This window comes from Tenrec ecaudatus, chromosome 1 (genome assembly GCF_050624435.1).
Source record: "Tenrec ecaudatus isolate mTenEca1 chromosome 1, mTenEca1.hap1, whole genome shotgun sequence".
NCBI classification, from domain to species: Eukaryota; Metazoa; Chordata; class Mammalia; order Afrosoricida; family Tenrecidae; genus Tenrec; species Tenrec ecaudatus.
The window spans coordinates 134,607,790-134,628,699 of NC_134530.1; the positions used below are offsets into that span (position 1 = coordinate 134,607,790).

The 20,910-nt window shown below is 44.3% G+C and overlaps 1 protein-coding gene across 2 annotated transcripts in view; it reads right to left on the reverse strand.

The window, feature by feature from the left end:
- EXTL2 (exostosin like glycosyltransferase 2) overlaps positions 1 to 20,910 on the reverse strand; it is a 30,434-nt gene that overhangs the window by 7,622 nt on the left and 1,902 nt on the right. For both annotated transcript variants that reach the window (XM_075558824.1, XM_075558823.1), the window contains one exon: positions 18,280 to 18,357. In XM_075558824.1, the coding sequence (XP_075414939.1) occupies positions 18,280 to 18,284 (5 nt within the window). In that variant the 5' untranslated portion in view covers positions 18,285 to 18,357. The remainder of the gene's footprint in view (positions 1 to 18,279; positions 18,358 to 20,910) is intronic.

Below are 20,910 nucleotides of genomic sequence, written 5' to 3' on the forward strand. Positions count from 1 at the left end.
AGAAAGGATGGTCAAATGTTCCCTCCCTCCTGGGTCTGCCGAGTTTGTATACATCAAAGAAAAATAATTAAACATTACATTTAAAAACATGTTCTTAGTTTACACAACTAACATTTTGGAACGGGGATGATTATTTTTCCAAACGGATTGTCTTCCTTGGTAGCACATTAACTTAAACTTCCTTTTTAGTTAAAGGAAAAATAAACTTTTCCCCAAACAAAATCCTATGCAGATTCCTAAGACACGAAGTCGATAGAAAAGGTAACGGCAGCTGCAAATGTCTGTAGTGGGCTTATATTTATCAGAAACTTCACAGGCCATGTTGTTGCTCTGTGCCTTACAGCCAATTCCAACTCATAGGGACCCTATTCGACAGAGAACTACCTCTTTTATTGATTATTTAATACTTTATTTATTTAATCGTTATACTGGGGGCTCGTACAACTATCACCACAATCCTACATCGATCTATTGTATCAAGTACATTTGTTGCCATCATCATCTTCAAAACATTTTCTTTCTACTTGAGCCCTTGGTATCTGCTTCTTATTTAAAGTGAACCCTTGTACCCACTTCAAACCCCAGCATAAATGATCCTGACTGCCCCTCAGAATAGAGAGCCCAACTGAAAATCAAAAAACTATCTAAATAAGAGAGAGAACGACCTCAAAGGGCTCCAGGCTGGGACCTCTATGGGAGCAGACGGGCATGGTGTTTTCCTCTGTGGATCCACTGGTGGACTTAAACTGCCCATCTTAAGCCCTGCTGTACTTGTTCACTCAACCAATCAGACCAACACTGACTAAGCGTGTATTTTGTGCCAGGCATGGTGGAAGGTTCTGACTACAGAAACGAACGCTACCAACCTAGTCTCTGCTGTGAGTAGCAGTGGAGAGTAGAGACTGACAGATAACCAAGCGAACACATTCAAAATGTAATTTGGGATACTGATAAGTGCTTATGAAGAGAATAAATCAGAGTGACAACCTAAGTCAGAGCCAGATTATTTGTGTCTTTATTGGGGGTAAGAATTTTATTCTAATAGACAGTGGGAAGGTATCGGAAGTTTTGCTTAGGGGAGTGACATGCTCTAATTTAACTTCTATTATTCTTCCCACTGAATAGCTCAGGTATGAGGTTAAATAGCTTTTCTAAGATTACTAAACAACTCAAGTAATAGAGCAAGGACTTACATCCAGGAAAGTGTGACCGCCAAACCGTGGCTGTTCTTCATTATGGGCTCTGGACGCATACTGCCTGGATACACATCCAAGGCTAATGAAACCCATCTCACGGTACGGATCTCAAGGGGCTATGTCCAGCTAACATGTCGCCATGTCTTCTTCACTATACTTAACAGATCTTTTTATGAGGGGGTAAAATGGAATTATTTTCACACTTTTTGAATGCTCAGAAGGCATTCAAAATGTGACATCAGAGGAGCTGCTTTCTCAAAGCAGGGCGATCTTGGTGACAAGAGTGGGGAAAAGCCTGTGGGAGGACCGTCTTAGGGATCCTCACTTGCTGATGAAGCAAGCTCAACAGGAGTATTACTTTCAAAATACTCTCCATTTCACTTAATATACTTGTCAAATCTGCGATTCCATTCTTGGAAACATTTCTCAAACTCATCTGTTTGGAGGGTTGACAGCACCTCCCTCCTTTTCTCGACCTCTGTGACATCGTCAAAATGCCATCCTTTCACGCCCCTCTGCATTTGTGGGAACAGAAAGAAGTCACATGGAGCAAGGTCAGTTGAGTAAGGTGCCTGGGGCAGGAGAGGCCAAACTTGTGCACTGAGATGGCTGCATGAGCAGGTGCATGATCGTGGTGGCACAACCAGTCCCTCATCTGCCACAAATCTAGCCTTTTTTGTTGTACACTGTTCTGCAGTCTTTTCAGAACCCCTACATAGAAAGATTGATTAAGAGTCTGACCTGGTAGAATGAACTTCAAATGCACCAAGTGGACATTTTTGTACGTTCAGGAAGTTGAGGGATGTCCAGAACGAGGTTTGTCATCAATCGGCATTCCACCTTTTTTTGAAATGAGAAAACCACTCATACACTTGAGATTTTCCCATAGTGCAGTCCTTGTAAGCTGTGTTCAACATCACAACAGTTTCTGCAGCATTTTTCCCAAGCAAGAAATAAAATTTCACAGCCGCACACTGTTCTTTTAAATTGACCATCACAAAAAATGAGGTTTGAGTGAAACTGCTTTGATGAAAAAATTCACTGTGACCACAGAGAATCTTCCCAGTACCACTGGGTGCAGCAACTCAGAGTGAGTTGCTTGATGCTCACCTATTGGGAAAATGCGTACTACCATGGCTCTGCTCCACGCAGCACCGTTCTGATTTTGGGGGTACCCCCTCATGTTTCCAGAATTGTCACAAAGAGAGTAGCAGCACAAATCATGATGTCACTAGCCAAAAGGCTTTTATTTAAAGACTCTCCATTATGTATATGACGATAAGTTAAATCTCAGTTATAGTGTGTCCTAGGCTCATCTCCCACCATGTGTCTGTCAGTCTGTCATACTGTGGTGGCTTGTGTGTTGCTGAGATGCTGGAAGCTGTGTCACTGGTATTTCAAATGCCAGCAGAGTCACCCAAAGCGAACAGGTTTCACTAAAGCCTCCAGACGAAGCACATACTATCAAGAAAGAACTGGCTGCCCACTTGAGAGGAAGCAGTCACTGAAAACGTTATGCACAGCATGGAGCATGGTCCGATGTTGAAGGCTTACGGAACGGCAGCAGAACAGTGTTGGACACGGGGCCCAGGATGGGCCCTCAGCTCAGAAGGCATTCAAAATGTGACATCAGAGGAGCTGCTTTCTCAAAGCAGGGCGATCTTGGTGACAAGAGTGGGGAAAAGCCTGTGGGAGGACCGTCTTAGGGATCCTCACTTGCTGATGAAGCAAGCTCAACAGGAGAAAAAAAGCTGCACAAGTCTACTAAGAATCGGAACTTGGAATGTAAGAAGTACGAATCTAGGAGAATTGAAAGTCCTTGAAAATGAAACGGCATGTCCCCAGACCCATATCCTAGATGCTAGCGAGCTGAAATAGATTGGTTTGGCCATTTTGAAACAGAAAATGATATGGTTTACTATACTGAGAATGACATAATAAAAAAGAACAGGTTGGCATTCATTGTCAAAAAGAACATTTCAAGATCTGTCTTGGAATACAGTTCTATATCGGATTATATCTACCCACATTTTCAAGGAAATCCAATCAATACTACCATTATTCAAATTGATGCACCAACTACAAAAGCTAGTAATGAAGAACGTGAAGAATTCTACCGATGATTAGTCAGAAATTGATCAAACATACAATCAAGATGTCAAGAATTATTGGCGATCAGAGCGCAAATATTGGAAATAAAAAGCACAGTAGTTGGAAAATATGGACTTGGTGATAGAAACAAAACTAGAGCTCACATGATCGAATTTTGCAAAAGCAACAACTTGTTCATAGCAAATGCCTTTTTTTTAATTCAGAAGAGTCTTTTATTAGGTTATAATCGGGTTATGAGAATCTTAAAGTGACTACTTGATTGCAGTCCTGAGTGGACATTTCAGTCCATCTTTAAAGGCAAAAACTCATATAAGACTTAGGCAAGTGTGGACAGGAGCAGAAAGCAAAATGAATGTTATTATTCTTTAGAGTTAGTGAGCATTAAAGGGTATGTTAGGTTTCTCAGGTTAGAAACACTTCGGTCCTAGGCTTCGCACAAGAAAGAATTCATGCAGAAGCCTGGTTTGTGATCCAAGTGGGTTTTTATAAAGGATAGGAGTTTCAGTTTTTACACAGGCCCCCTCAGGGCACTTCACACCCACACGTGCAGACCTGAGGTCAGAGAAACCAGCAGCCTGGCCTCACTGAACTGTGTAGGAGCCACTGGGAGGGAGACCCCCCCTTTTTTTTCAACACAAAAGGCAACTCTACACGTGGAATTCTCCAGATGGAATACACAGAAATCAAATTGACTACATCTGTGGGAAAAGATGATGGAGAAGCTCAATATCAGCAGCTAAAACCAGGCCGGGGTCTGAGTGTGAGACAGATCACCTATTACTCATATGTAAGTTCAAGAGGAAGCTAATGAAAAAAAAGAAAAAACCACGAAGGCCAAAGTACAATCTTAAGTCTATCCCATGTTAATTTCAAAAACATCTTATGTTCAGATTTGATGCATTGAACACGGATGCCAGAAGACTCAGTGAGCTATGGGGGGCGGGGGCATCAAGAGCATCATTCACAAGGAATGCAAAAGGTCATTAAAAAGACAGGAAAGGAGGGAAAAAATCAAAGAGGATGGCAGAAGAGACTCTGAAACCTGGTCTTAATGGTAGAGTAAAGTAAATGGAAGAAAGAATACAGTCAATGAGCTGAACAGAAAATATCAAAATTGTAGGTTGAGAAGACTAAGTAAAATATTATAATGAAATGTACAAAGACCTGGAGTTGGAAACCAAAAAAAAAAGGAAGAACATACTCAGTACATCTTGAATGGAAAAAACTTAATTTCAAGCCTCTTATGGAAAGATTTTATGGGCAAAATATTGAACGATGCAGGAAGCATTCAAAGAAGATGGGAAGAAGACACAGTCACTGCACCAAAAAGAATGAGTCAACATGCAAACATTTCAGGAGGAAGTTCAAGCTACACTGATGGTGTTAGCCAAAAACAAGGCTCCAGGAATTGATGGAATGCCAAGTGAAATGTTTCAGCACGCTGCTGGAAGCACTAGGTCCAGAAATTTGGATAATAGTTACTTGGCCAACTGACTGGAAAAGTTCCATATTTGTGCCCATTCCAAAGAAACCACCCCATCAGAATGCTCAAATTACAGAACAATAACGTTGATACCAATGGAAATAAAAACTTGCTGAAGATCACCCAATGACCGCTGTAGCAGTACATTGACGGGTAACTGCTGGAGGCTCAGAGAGAATTCAGAAGAGGTCATGGAACAAGGAACGTCGTAAGGATGTCAGATGGATTTGGGCTAAAAGGAGAGAATACCAGAAAAATGTTTATTTTTTGTTTCACTGACTATGCCAAGGTATTCAACAGTGTGGATAACAAACTCTGGATAGTTTGGAAGAGATGGACGGGAATTCCAGAACACTTGATTGCACTCACTAGGAACTTGCACATGGATCCAGAAGCAGTTGTGTACACAAGGCAGACTGCATGGTCTAACATGAGGAAAGGTGTGCATCAGCACTATATTCTCTCACCACATGTATTCGGCTTATTCGCGGAGCTCATAATCAGAGAAGCTGGCTTATATGATGAAGAACATATGCCATCGGGATGGGAGGAAGGCTTATGAACCACCGGAGAAACTAAGGCAAAACCTTGCTTGCTGCAAGTGAAGAGGACTGGAAGCACTTGCTGATAGAGAGCCAGGCTTGCAGCCTTCACTAAGGATTACAATTTAATGTACAGAAGACCAAAATCCTTACAATTTTCAACATCATGATAATGGAGAAAAGATGGAAGTTGTCAAGGATTTTGTCTTGTTTGGATCCACAATCAAGACTCATGGAAGCAGCAGATTAAAAGATAAGTTGCATTGGGTCAATCTGCTGCACAAGACCTCTTTAGAGTGCTGAAAAACATGGATGCTACTTTGAGGACTTACATATGCCGGACCCAAGGCCTGATAGTATTGACTGCTTCATATGCATGTGAAAGTTGGACGTTAGGTAAGGAAGACAGATGAAGAATGGATGCATGTGAATTGTGGTGTTGGCAAAGAATGGACTATTAAAAGGACAAACATTTCTATCTTAGAAGAAATACGGCCAGAGTGCTCCGTAGAGTCAAGGATGGAGAGACTTCATCGGACATCCTTTGGATATGTTGTCAGGAGAGACCAGTCCCTGGAGAAGGACATCATGCCTCCTCCTTTTGGAAAAAGCAGGAAGGTGCTTAAGGAGAGGTACTGACATGGTGGTGGTTGTTAATGAGTTCAGTCGTAGGACCAGCTTTGTGGACAGCACAGGACTGGGCAGTTTTTCGTTGTTGTGCATAGGGCGACTATGGGTCAGAGGTGACGAGATGGCACCTAACGCCAATAGGTTCATCTCTACTGTGGCTGCCTCTGTAGGTTGGGCTTCAATTGCTCATTTCTTACTCATCTGTCGTTTCAGCTTCTGATTCCAGATTCTCCTTATTCTCCCACAGGTCTCCACAAGCCTTTTGGGCATGGCTCTATGAGTATTTTGCTAGTTTGGAAATTAAGCCCTCGAGTCAATTTTTGCATATTTGAGATCTATTCTATCTACTACTTTTTCAAGAAAAGCCAAAAATGAGGGGAAAGAAATGCTCAAAGAAATTTACCTGGACGGGGGTGGGGGTGAGGAATCAAGAAAACAAAAATTAACAACAGTTTAAATATACCTCTCAGAGAAGAAGAAAACCATCCCCTTGCTTCAGAAGGACCCCTTGTAGGCTAGAAGATTACCCCAGGAAAGATATACAGTCTCCTCGGAAAGCCACAGTTGTACAATGTCCAAGAGTCATTAGGAGTCAGAACTGACTCTGCGGCAGTGAATTTTGAGTTTTTGAGTACGGGAACACTGAAATATTAATCATAATGACTTTCATTTATCTGTAGTCTATCCTCTCTTACTAGTTTTGATAAAATTTACTTCTTAGGTTAGATGGTCTACAGATACTTTTATCGATGGTTTAATACGGACAAGAATGATAAAACTGGAAGACCTCTCACTCTAACACACCCAGTAAGGACATATATTTAAGTTGCTGGCCTAACAAAGGGGCTGGGCATGATTCACCACCCATATGTCTCACCTGGGTTTCCTGATGTTTGAGGACAGGCATTTCTGAGGAAGCTCACCATCGATGGGATGGGCAGCACCAAGGCGGAATGACTGGCTGATGCCTTAGGCTTGGGTCTTCTAGTTCCAGGCGTACGACTGATAGATCTAACCAGTAGATTTCTCCAACCCAGACATGCTCACTCCCTTCTGGACTGCTATCCGTTTTCTGTGCTCAGCTGCAGAACTCATTTGATTTTAGATGGCTGTATTGCAGATCTTTAAGCAGAACACGCAACTTTTTCTTAGAAGCACTGTTTCTCCGGCTCACAGCAACCCAATGGACACCCAGTCCTGAGCCATCTTCCAATTGCTGCTACGTTTGGGTCCGCTATCGCAGCCATTGTCCATCCATCTCCTCACGCGCTTCCTCTTCTTTGCTGCCCTTCTACCTCACCAAGCACCGTGTATCTTCTGGTCTGTTCCGTTAACGTGTCCCCAGAGCGGGAGACAGAGTGTCGTCATCCTTGCTGGCAAGGAGCATTTTGGTTGTATCCCTGCCTAGCGGGATGGTGTGTGTTTGGAAATCGCGGACGCAGTGCCTAACCTGGGCTGCGTGAGGAACTGTGCCAAATCCTTTACAACTACAGCACAGCAGCAGTGAAAGTGTTAATCCTTTATTGTTTTAAAGATAATTCAAGCAAGGCTCAGAGGTCAAGTAACTGGAGTGAGAGATCATGATTAACTATGGGTTAAGTTTTAATTCAAACGTGGGCTTCTCCATAACCCTACTAGACTGGCTTTGGCAGATTGAAGGACTACTTAATAGACATAATGTATTAAATACATCATTTATCAAACACAATAGAAGAGAGAAGATTGTGGGTATTTTGAGGACATGAATAATATTTTAATCATCCTGATATTCCTCATAGCCAAGTGCCCCCAAATATATGTAAAGTTCACCTGTAAATATTCAAGAAATTCTTAAAATACTACTGTTAAAATATTAAGCTACCATGTAGTACAACTGCCCAATTACATGTAAAGTTGTGTTTCTCTGATCAGCCCACCTCAGGCAGACAAAGACAGCCGCAGTATCCTAACTATACTGACCACTGTCACTGTATTTGTACAATACTGCCTCTCTACCTTTCATTTTGGGTTCTCTCCAAACACCTGTGCATCCATACACAAAGATATGCAAGCTCCTGATTCACACCTGTGGTTCAAGGTCAGTATCTGTAGTGAGGCCACCGTTCCATAGGCAATCCCAACCAATGCTGTTGTCTCCATCATCCTGCCTCATAGCATATTTGGTTCCAAGCTACATCGCTTTTACTTTTAAATGATGGTCAATCTGCCTTTTGCTTTTCAATGAGGAGATGTGGGAAGTGGTTGGGCTAAAGTCACGGTCACTTTTCTGTGACCTTATTGCATAGTTGGTGACACACTTTGTCAGCACACAGCAGTGCTCGAGCATGGACGCAGCAGCCACGCAGCCTACGCTTTGACATTTAGGAGAATGAGGAGGTCAAGTAGGCAGAAGCATCCAAAAATCACTGAGTGATGAGGCAGTGCGCTGAGACCTGTGCACGCAGCGAGCTTACTCAACAGGGCCGAGGACATGATCACTGTCATTCAGTTCTCGCTTTCAACACCCCGGATTCGAAAATAACGCTGACTTGGCAGTAACCTTTTCAAAGCGCTTTCCCTGAAAGGGTCATCTCTCCTGGACTTTCTCTGCAGTCTCTTCTGTGGAGCAAAGCAATTTTCTGTTTCTTTCCCAGCACGGTCTCACTCGCTGCCATGCACAAAATGAAGTACTTTGGAGTAATCTCCGCTTTACCATGATTACTTTTCAAGGACAGTCATTTAAGGCTGTATAGTACAGGCATTTTCATTTTATGCACCCACTTACTGAAACAACACATAACTGTTAACGTAGCCCAACAAAGACAAACCATTCTGAGTACGTTTGGTTCAAAGGGACCGAAAACCCACTGAATACAGACTCCGGTCCCAGAATATCTTTCAATTCTGCATGAAAATGACCAGTTACAAGCTCTCAGAGTAGAGAAGCGTTTGGACAAGAGCACTAAAATGTACCCCGAGGAGCATCTCTATGTCCATTCTCAGCAGGCGAGTAGGAAGAGCATGCTGAAAACTTTATCCGAGCGCTTCTCTCTGAGGCGCACTGTTCCTTTGCTACGTGGCAGCTCCCGTCTAGAAGAATGTCGGGAAGGTTAGCCTACTGGAGCTACACTCTCACTGACGCCCGTGCCTGCCGGCCGGACTGCACACTCACTTATCCCTACGTTCAAGTGCGAGTCTAGCCTGTGTGGCCAGGATAGAGATTCTCCCTTGGGATAGCTTCTAACCTCCTATTACATCTGGATCAAAAAGGCCTCAGGAAATAAGGAATCATTTAGATCTTTGGAAACATAGTATAAATAGCTCATAAGCATTTTATTAAGTAACGCAGCCCAGTACAAGTATGCAAGGATGCGACTTGTTGAGGTGGCTGGAAAAGCAAGGAGAGCAGGGCGCCACTGACGGCAGTGTAACTGACACCAGCCAGCTTAGGGAAGAGACGAAACCCGGATCTGTATTGCAGGTCTGTCAGAAACAGCTTCAGGCCAACAGCTGCTGGCGATTTCACATCACTGTTTGGATTTCAGTTCACAGCTGTTTTCAGTCCCTTTCTCTACCACGAATGCTTAGCGTTGAGCTAGAGATACTAGAAGACATCTAGAGCATGCCTTTCATGGAGAGAACCAACAAGTAAAAGTAAACTCACTAGATACCTGCCAGTTCGCTTGCCCTTAATTCCTAAAATTTCCTCTCTGGTTTCTATTATTATTATTGGTATTAAATTATGTCTGTATCAATACGCTGCCATTCTCCTTCTTTCCAGAAAGGGTTTGATAGCTGGTAGTCGATTCCTTCCCTGCTCGTCTTCCATTACATGACTACAGCAGATTCAGTATGTTTTAAAAAACCAACAGTGGAAAAAAAAACAAACAAACCAACAGTGAACGTTAATAAACACAGTAAATGTTAGCAAAGCAACACAAAGATCCTCTTCCTATCTGAAAAATCAGATTCCCCCAATATATATTTTTTTCATCAATGTTAACTTGCTAGCTCTCCACAGGCCGAGACTACATCTCGTTGCGTATTTGTGCACAGTGTTATTCCAGCATGCTCTAGACCAAGGCTTTCCACATGCGGGTGAGTCTGGTCCCCAGAGTTGTTTTGGCAACATTTTTGATGGTCATGGCTTAAGGGTGGGGAGTAGTAAAGCTATTGCTCTGTGAGGTGAAACATCTGAGATGCACAGGGCAGCCCTTCCCCCACAGTAAAGAATTGTCAGGCGCAAAGAAGGAGCCCAGGTGTTGGCCTGCTGACCACAAGACAGCAGTTCGAACCTACCAGCCGCTCCATGGGAGAAAGACAGTGCTTTCTACTCCCACACGGAATGAGAGTCCTGGAAACTCACAGGGGCAGGTCTACCCTGCCCTACAGGGTTGCTATGAGTCGGCGTTAACTTGATGACAGAGTTTTGGTTTTGGAAAATGTCAACAGTATGGTGGTTAAGAAATCCTGCTCCTTAGTCGTAGAGTCACCTCCCCCTCGGGACAATCCTTTATGACACAGCAGAATGCCGCCCCCCCCCCAGTTTCCTGGGCTCTCATCTTTCTGAGAGCACATGGCTGGAGCTGCTCTCCTGTGGAGCCCTGGGGGTGCCAGCGCCCACCTTTCAGTTGGTAGCTGACTGCTTAACCACTGCACTACGAAGCCGCCAACTCAACAAGTACAAGGGATCTTTAAAAAGCTCATGGGGAAATTCTGGTATTTATTATTTCCGTTGTTCTATGAACTTTCGGCAGCCCCTCTTAAACTGCCTCATAAGCTACAATGAACACGATGGGAGGGATTCTCGACAGGGGGCTTCTGCAAACTCTCCTTATTTGGTGATCAGGAGATCGCCGTCTCCCTAAAATGCCCCACCATTTGTATGCCCTCAGAGACGCCCAGAGCTCGGTGGCATAGCCAAGGATGTGCTGGGCTGTTGGCCTCAGGTTGGAACCCAGCAGCTATGAAAGCGAGGAGGCTTTCTGCTCCCATAAAGATTTACAGCCTTGAAAACAACAGCAACAGTTACACGCGGTCCCCGTGTACAAAGACGCTGTGTAACTCTGTCGGGTTCAGAAAGTTGGAATTGACTCCATGGCAGCCAGTGTGGTTCCTTTTGTGACTCTATACCTGACTGTACAAACATATAAACTAAGAGATTAAGAGTAAATCCAGAGCTCTCCTAAATTAGCCTTCTCATTTTATAAGACAGAAAACGCAGGGCCAGTGATACAGGGCTTGCCTAAGAGGTCATGCAAAGAGACCAGCAGGGTAAGAACTCAGATCTTCTGATGGCCACTGCCCATAGCTCCTACATTGCAGAGAATTATGCACAGATTTGCCAAAAAGTTCGTAGATGGGACCCTTACTAAAGCACCCACGTGATAACACAAAGCTTTAATGAAGGTATGTCAAGGGTTTACGTTTTCCACCTTCGCTGAAGTACACGTCACATTGCGTTTAATTCACCATTTAAAGTGCACGGCTTTTACACGGTATTTACAGTTGTGCAACCCTCACCACAGCCTGGTTTTAGGGCATTCCAAACACTCAAGAAAGAACCCCCCACTCCTTAGCAGTCAGTACCTTTTCCCACACTTCCTAAGGCACGGGGTGCACGTCAGCACCAGAGAGCTACTAATCTACTAATCTGCCTCCCGTCGCTATGCAGTTCTCCGATTTGAACATTTCACTGTGTCTTCTGTGTGTCCTCGGCTCCCACGGTCACCCATGTTGCAGGAGTCATCATTCTTTCTGTGGCTGAAGAACAATCCAGCGTTCTTTATCTACGTGTTGCTTATTTACACACCAGTTACGGGTTGTTTCGGTTATTTCCATATTTGGGTTATGCATATTGCTCGATGAACATGTGCACGTGTCTATGTAAACACATATGCTTGTTTCTCTTGGGCATACGCCTAGGAGAGGAACTGCTGCACGATTATGTCAAGGACCTCTGAATATGTGAGAGCTGAATCAGCTCTTGGAAGGTCATTATCTGAAATGTTAGGAAATATTCCTGCCTGTGGACATAAAGTGAGAAAGTAGAGACACATCTCTTATATGCAACGGTTGCACATCCTCTCACACAGTCTTTAAGGGGATCAGGCCATCTGATGTCTTTACTAGATCATCCACCAAGCGCCCCCAGGAGACGCAGGAGAATGTAGAATTCCTTCCTCTGGGCAAGCTCCTCCACAGGGAAGAAGAAACATTACCCAGAGAGAAGCTAAGAGCAAATACGCCATACCTCAGCGTGAACAAGATTGCATGCCCTCGGACCCACGCTAGGAAAGCAAGGACCAGTTTGATGGTGTACCTGGGGATCTGCCGCTCTCATCCTTCACCATGGGGAAGGACGGAAACTACTGCGTCGTTTTGCCATGAGGCTGGCCTTCCATGGCACAGAGGGGTCCAGCACCCCCAAATACGTATGGAAAACTGAGGATTATGGAACATGCATGCCAAGGGTCTTCGGCTGCCAAGAGCTAAACTCGTTCCAAGGTGGAAAGGAGCGGCTGATTTACGCGCTGGGCTTTTCTTACAGGAAAACGCACGGAGAAGGCTGGAAGAGGCAGCCAGTACAACACGAGAGCCGTTTCTGACGGGCTCACGGGCACAGATGGCAGGACAGCGTGTGGTGCCCGATGACAAAAGGACTGCCTTCAGGAGGGGCCTCCTACATACACACGTCGCCGCAGACTCGCCCTGCACAAACCCTTACCTCGCTCTACACCACACACTCCGTCTCGCTTTCCTTACAAAGTGCTTTTCTTTTCCTATTTTGCTCTGCATTAAAAAAATCATTTTATTAGGGGCTCATACAACTCCTATCACAATCCATACATACATCAATTGTGTAAAGCACATTTGTACATTCGTTGCCCTCTTCATTCTCAAAACATTTGCTCTCCACCCAAGCCCCTGGCATCAGGTTCTCATTTTATCCCTCCCTCCTCATTCCCCCTCCCTCATGAACCCTTGATAATTTATAAATTATTTTGTCATATCTTGCTCTGTCCATGTCTCCCTTCCCACACTTTTCTGTTGTCTGTCTCCAGGGAGGAGGTCACATGCAGATCCTTGAAATCGGTTCCCTTTCCAACCCACCCTCCCTATGCACTCCCAGTTTCCGCCACTCACACAACTGGTCCTGAGGGGATCATCCGCCCTGGATTCCCTGTGTTTCCAGTTCCCATCTGTATCAGTGTAGATCCTCTGGTCTAGTCAGACTTGCAAGGTAGGATTCAGATCATGACAGTGGGAGGGGGGGAGGTAGAGGAAGCATTCAGGAACTAGAGGAAAGTTGTATTTTTCATCGTTGCTACATTGCACCTTGACTGTCTCGTCTCCTCCCCTAGATCCCTCTGCAAGGGGATCTCCAGTGGCCGACAAATGGGCTTTGGGTCTCCACTCTACACTCCCCCGCTCATTCACTATGATAAGATTTTTTTGTTCTGATGATGCCTTATACCTGATCCCTTCGGCACATCATGATTGCACAGGCTGGTGTGCTTCTTCCATGTGGGCTTTGTTGCTTCTGAGCTCGATGGCCACTTGTTTACCTTCAAGCCTTTAAGACCCCAGATGCTATATCTTTTGATAGCCGGGCACCATCAGCTTTCTTCACCACATTTGGTTGTTCACCCTCTTTGTCTTCAGTGGTCATATCGGGAAGGTGAGCATCATAGAATGCCAATTTAACAGAAGAAAGTATCCTTGCATTGAGGGAGTGCTTGAGTGGAGGCCCAATGTCCTTCTGCTCCCTACTACTAACCCTATAAATTTATGCATATAGATCTAGTTGCCATCCTCATGTAAAAATATATTTGCATACGTACATGCCTTTATCTAGACCTCTGTGAATTCCCTTTGCCTCCCAGCTCCTTCCTCTTATTTCCTTTGACTTCCCTCCTGTCCCACTATCATGCTCAGTCCCCACCAGGGTTTCAGCAATTCCTCTTAGTTACATTACATTGATCATGCCCAACCAGGCCTCCCACACCCTCCTCACCACCGATTTGGATCGCTTGCTGTTCCCTTGTCCCTGGGTTTATTAACACCACTACCTTTCCCCCCACCTTCCTCTCGCCCATGTCCCCATCTCAGTCCCCTTATTTTCTCCTCCAATTGTTCATCCAGCCTATTTTATTTAGACAGATCTGCGGAGACAATAACATGCACAAAAACAAGACAGAACACTTTTAATCATCACCTCCCGCACCGGAGGTTTCCCGGGCCCTTCTGTGCCCTCAGGGCTCCTGGCAGTTCTGGGCACTACACCTGTTGACTAAGCCATTATCTCCTTTTTCGGTTGGACTATATCTTGGGGGAAATTTCCCTTCAGTCTTTGTGATCAGCTGCAATGCTTGGCCTTTTTTTCTTTTTGAGTAAGTGCTCACAACTCTTTGTAAGAAAATAGTAGGAAGGAATCTATATTTATTTTAAATTTCACAATAGGTAAGACGTGTTAGGAGAGTAAATGTAAATTAAAGGCAGATTAAGACTCTGTGAAGACTGAAAATCTCTAAGAAGAGACCTAGCCCGATGGAAGACTGGGGGCATCATCCCCCCTTGACGGGAAATGCCACCTCTGGCCAGGTCGCACGGTCCCACCCTCCCTTCCAGTTCTGTGGATGAGCTAGTGATAAACAGAAGGTGGCGTGGAACCCTGATATTCTCCTATTAAAAAAAAAGGCATTCTATTTCATTAGGCAAGTTTGACTTTACTTCGTCGTAAAATACAGAATGCCAGAAATGGAACAAGAAAGGTGATCCTTGCGTTGAGATTTTACCTGCAGGCAAGCACTTCATTCCCCTCCCTGGCATGTTAGAAATGCCACACGGGTTTTCTCACCTTCTACTAGCTCCATCCTCTCGGTCCCAAGTGATTTCCCCTCCCCTTTCCTTCTAAAGGGCCCGTCCACTCTTACAACAACATTGCTAGCTCCCACTCCTCTTTTCTTGAAGCGGAATACAAAATTAGATTCTTTTTGTGTTCACATCGTAGGTAAAAGTGGGGAACAGGCATGATAATTACAAATGGTCCGCGTGGGCTCACAGACTCAACTTGCGAGCTGGCTGTACAGTGCTATGTATCAATCACGCAGAGGGCTGCAATCGGGATCAGCTGTGGGAAGGGCGGGTTATGATGGGTAAAGCAATCTGGTTTCTCGGCAGTGTCACTGGCCGCCTGACCCTTGACAGGCAGTTTAAATCTTGCCATTCAGAGGGCCTATTCCTGCATTCTGAGCCTACAGTCCTGAATCGAATTGCTCAGGTTCTGAGAAACAGCCATATTTAGGACGATAATGCCTCTGAACAGACAGCTCTGACTGCACCAGGTCGTTTCTCAGCTGTGAAAAAGGAATTTCTGTGTTGGTTCTTTGAATGCCTCGGTACTGTTGGCAGTCAGGTTGGGAGAGCAAGCCATTTCTGCACAGGCAGATCAGGTTAGAATTGACCAACACAAAGACACCGAATATTATCGAGTCAATTCTGACTCAGGACGTCCCTACAGGGCAGGGAGGAACTGCCCTGTGTCTCTCTACTGGGAGTCCAAAGACCCGTTTTTCTCCCACACAGTGGCTGGTGGTCTTCAACTGCTCACCTTGTGGTCAGCAGCCCAATCAATGGGTAGGCACCATGCTCCAGGGTTCCTTGCCCAATAAAGGCAGTGTTTAAAACAGGGGTATCAGACACCTGTGCCTCCACATCTCTTCCCGACCACACCTCACCATCCATAGCAAGTGCGTCCCGGCAAGGTTTCCCCTCCTACTCCTGTACAAGTAGTCCCTGTGGGCTTGAAATGCATCAGTGCCTGGTTACTACTTAAGAGGTTGGCGGTTTAAATCCACTTAGAGGTTTGAAACTCTACGTTCGAGAGGCCATTGCCCTCCAAACCCAGTGGCACAGGGTGCTACTCTGCAACGCGAGGCACTACTCTGTGGCACCTGGTGCGGCTTGTGAACGCCTATGTAAAGCACCAAGCTCTATTCAGTGATGTCTCACACAGCCATTCTCAACTAACGAGAACTGGTCTGATTTGCAGCAACTAAGAAGGAAATAACATATGTACCCATTATGTATCTAGCGTTTGAAAGTGCTGCTGCCTCCTTCACTCCACCCATTTGATACTGAGGCAGACAGTGAGGCCCTTTCTATCACACGGGTAGGAATTATGCTAAGTAGAGGCTTAATTTTTTTAGCTTTTCGCTTTCGTCACGATGAAAATGTAGACGAGCTGAGATGAACGGCCCAATCTGATGGACAGCAGGCTGCAGGAAGTGTGATTTCACAAGACACCCTTCCATGACTTGTAAGAAACCAAGGAGTCAATGCACCCTGGGAAGAAAGTCTTGAAATAGAAAAAGGTTTTTTAGCTCAGTCCAATGCCAAGCAAAATTAGTTTTCAAATAAGTCAAAAAGCAATAATAAAAAAAACTAAGACAAAACACAAAACCTGTAAATATATTCCTTTGTCCAGGAAAATGGAGAGGAAGTAAGATTGCTAAGCAACAGATTCCCTGGAATGTTCCCCCAGATGCTGGTTTCAGCAATAATCTCACTTTATTCCCATATCATTTCTCTATGAGAATGGATTTTATGCACATGAGTTATGATGTATCTTTAGATGTCAAACCTAAAACAGGTGCGTACTAAAACTTCAAAGTGGTATACCTCTCACTTCCTATGAGTTCCAGAAGGCCAAAATATTATCAGCGGTGGCCTGTCAGTCAGTCAACAAACACATAGGGGTGCTTACCATTTGTCAGGTGGAAGGACAGTGGAGATCAGGCAAATCCAGTGTCTGCTTAAGAGCAAGAGCTCAAGTTACTCAGAAAGAAACTTTGTCTAGATACACCAAGCACTGAGGACGACGTCCCTGCTTGGAGCAGCTAAGGCACAATCAAGCCAAGAACAGCTTGAGACACGATGTCCCCATAGTGGAGCACAGCGCTACAGAGGACAATATTGGGGCCACAATGAGGGCAGTGAATCTGGTCTGACACCTCCACAGTGGGGCGGCAAGAATGGAACATAACAGACTACCAACAGGGGCAGTGCCTGGGGCCCCACCAAATTGGTGGGGAGATAGTCATAGGGGAACAACTAGGGATCTAACATCGACAGCAAGGGGAGCACAGAGTCCTTGTTCCTGGTGGAGCAGCCATAATCTAGCCGTGAGGAATCACCGAGAGACAGATGAGTGGTGACCAAGATACAGTGTGACAGGAGGAAGGCAAAAGGAAACAGAGGAAAGAACTAGGAAGCAAAACGGTGTAGAGAGGTATAAACACAGAGGAAAGACAACCCCCCTCAGAAACAGTGACGGGAGCAACAATTCCAGGAGGGCAGGGGAAAGGAAGGGGGAGGAAGGAGAGGAAGGGGGAAGGGATAGCAATGACAGCAGAATAGCCCCCCTTGAGGGGGATGAATAAAAGGATAGTAGGCAAAGGGATAGAATGGGTGGTGTAAGGTATGTATAAATGATAATAACAATATATATTAAGAGTTCACAGGAGGGCAGGGGAAAATAGAGGAGCTGATATCAAATGGCTCAAGAAGATAATGTTTAGAAATTGTTGATGCCAACAATTTTACATGACCACTTGATATAATTGATGATATATGGATTGTTATTATAGATGTAAGCACCCCCAATACAGATTTATTTTAAAAATTAAAAAAATAAACATTGTCAATCATTTCCCCCTTCATAACTCAAATATCCCAAGTACACAGTATCTCAGATGTAGGTTTTGAATCTTTAGAAATGAGGGAATTGATATATATCTCCACCCATTTTATATGAGTTCTGGTTAAACATTTGGCAACTAATGAAAAGGTCAGTAGTTGAGACCCACCTGCGGTTCCATGGGAGGGCAGACCTGATGATCTGCCCTGTGCGGATTACAGCCTAGGAACCCTGTGCTGCTCTGCCCTAGGGGGTGTCTTTGAGTAGGGGTGCATTTGTTGGCACAGTGCAACAACAAACCCAGTGTATGCATGGACAGCTGGGCATGAGAACACTACTGATTTCTCCTTAACCGCAGAAAGAGTGCGCACTCAGTCCCAAACTCCCCACTGACATGCGTGAGACACTCATGCACGGTGTCTGGGGTATCGGCTCTACTTGTCACCGTTGCTGGAATCTGCAGCAGTGTTTCACCTTTACAGGTACTGGCCTCACTCTATAACCTGGATGACTGTTCCATAGGTCAGAGCGCAGAAAAGCTAACAGATGTTTCCAGTAAGAATTTTCATTTCAAAGAAAACAAAAACACCTCTGAAAGGGGGGACATTTTTTTCAGAAGAAAATACTGGTACTTACCTCATTGTGATAAAGTTTAACTGAAAAAAAAAACAACTCCTTATGGCTTCAATGATTGATAGGAACAGGCTCTCAGCACTATTAAGAGAAATCAAAAAATTTTGGTGATATTTTTGTCAATACGCAGAAAGGAGACAATAACAATGTTTCTGATGCTACATAGGCTTAGGATTATTTTCAGATTTAGAATTTCCGAGGTTCTAACAAATAAATGTACACACTGAGGTAAATAATGTCTTCCTGTGAGGTTGCTGCTAACGTTGCTCTGTGTGTGTTCAGCTTTCTCTTGAAGATCCAGAAGTTGAGCAAACTCACCCAATCCTAACTATCTGATGTTTACACATTTGAAGCCAGAGCATACACACAAGGGATTACTAAAGAACCAAACAAAGAAACAAAAAACAGGATTCCACCCCCCCCCAAAGCTATGTATTTTTTTTTTTTAACAAAACAACCTATCATCTTCAAAGTACTTACCAGGACATAATACATTTGTCAAATCTGCGATTCGGTTCCCCCCCCCCCATTTTATTTATTTATTTGTGGATAATTTTCATATATTCTATCTGTAGTTGGTCTTGTGATTCCATTCTTGGAAACGTTTTCCAACTCATTTGTTTGGATGGCTGACAGTACTGCCCTCGTTTTTGGTGCCCCCCCCCCCCATTCCAAGTCAAATTGCTGCCCTTTCATGGCCTTCTTCATTCGCAGAAGCAAAAAGCAGTCCCACAGAGTAAGGTCAGGTGAGTAAGGTGCACGGGGCAAGAGAGGTTTGCTGTTTTTTTGCCAAAAAACTGGTGTTCTGAGATGGCTGAGAGAGTAGATGTATTGTCATGGTGGCAAAACCAGTCCCCCATGTTCCACAAGTCAGGCCTGTTTGGTTGTACCCTGTTACGCTATCTTTTCAGAACCTCTAAATTGAAAGCTTGATTAACAACCTGACCTGGTGGAACGAACTCCAAATGCACCAGGAGTGGACGTTTCTGTACATTCAGAAAGTTGACGGATGTCCAGAACAGGTTTGTCATCAATTGACATTTCACCTTTTTAGAAATGAGAAAACCACTTGTACACTTGAGTTTCTCCCACAGCACTATCCTTGTAAGCTGTGTTCAACATTACTACAGTTTGTGTATTTTTTTTCCAACCAGGAAACAAAATTTCACAGCCGTGCACTGTTCTCTTAAATTAGCCATCACAAAATAAGGTTTGAGTGAAACTGCTGTTATGAAAAAAATTCACTGTGACCTGAGAGAACCTTCCCAGGTGACACCACTGGGTGCGCCCACTCAGGGAGCATGGGGGAGGGGGAATGCATACTACCAAAGCTCCTTCCAACAGAGCTTTTATCCGTTTTTATTTATTTTTTGGCGGGGGGTGGGGGTGGGGAAGACCCCTTTTATATGTCATATATGAAAACCCTCTGAATATGTTAGCAATTTGTACTTTTGTTCAATTTCTAGATATATTTATTAGCTAGGTATATATTTCAGTTTTATCTACCATTCCCAAACCCATTACTGCTGAGTCGATGCCAACTCAGTGCCTCCGGGGGCAGATGGGAACTGCCCCAACATTTGCAAGGCTATAAATCTCAAAGAAGCCTCCTTTTTCTACAGGCGAGCAGCTGGAAGATTTGCTGTCCAGACCTCCTGGTAGCAACGGAGCACTTTAAGCACTGAGCCACCAGAGCTCCTCTATCTACTGCTACACTTCTTTTTCCTTTCCACGTTCACAGGGCAGTCCATTTGAAGGATCTCACAACCCCGGGGTCTAAAATAGAGTTCCTGAAGAACGACAGGTGGAATCCTTCCTATTCCTGGTGGCGGGAACCCAGGAGGAGCTCAACTGTGCTACAGATGAGCTTCTGCCCTTCATTTTCTTTGCTTCCCTTCCCCACAGAGCTGAATTGGTCCACTTTCCAACATTAATTTTATAACGCATGAAGGAATTACGAGTTCAGAAAGAAGATACAGCATCTGTAAGGACTACCTACCTGGAGCGAAGTACTGTTTTAGAGTGACCAATGCATGTTCTTACATGATACACGCTGTATAATGGAGTGGCTTAGTTTCTATAGTCATGTAAAACACGGCATACCTAGGGGATTTGACACCTCTAAACTCCTGGGCTGATTTCCCTGGCACTATTTCTCTTCATAAAATTCCTTCAGGGGAAACATTTTTGGGGTTTATTTTGTGTTGTGCCTAGTACAAAGCTTGGCACATGGTAGACTCTCATTGAATGAGTGTTGAATGAATGAAACTTATTATGATAGGGTAACACAAAGAAATAATATGCATGGGATAAAGACTATTCAAAACAACAACATACATGAAGTACAACCATTTTTCACTTCTCAAACGTTTACTGATTCACATATTGCAAAATAAAACATCTCCAGCACTCAAGATGGGCATTATGACATCTAAAGGTGTAAAAGGTGTGAAATGGCACTGACAAATTTTGAAAGGATAGTGCCTGAACAGAAATATCTATTTTATATCTTTGGGGGCCCGGGAAGCCAATTAATGTGGGAGAACCCTAGGAAACCAATAGAATAGAAATGAAAATTTCTTCAACTTATTTCAAAAAGATTGGAAAGCGGGGAGGGGGTGGAGGTATGGGTTA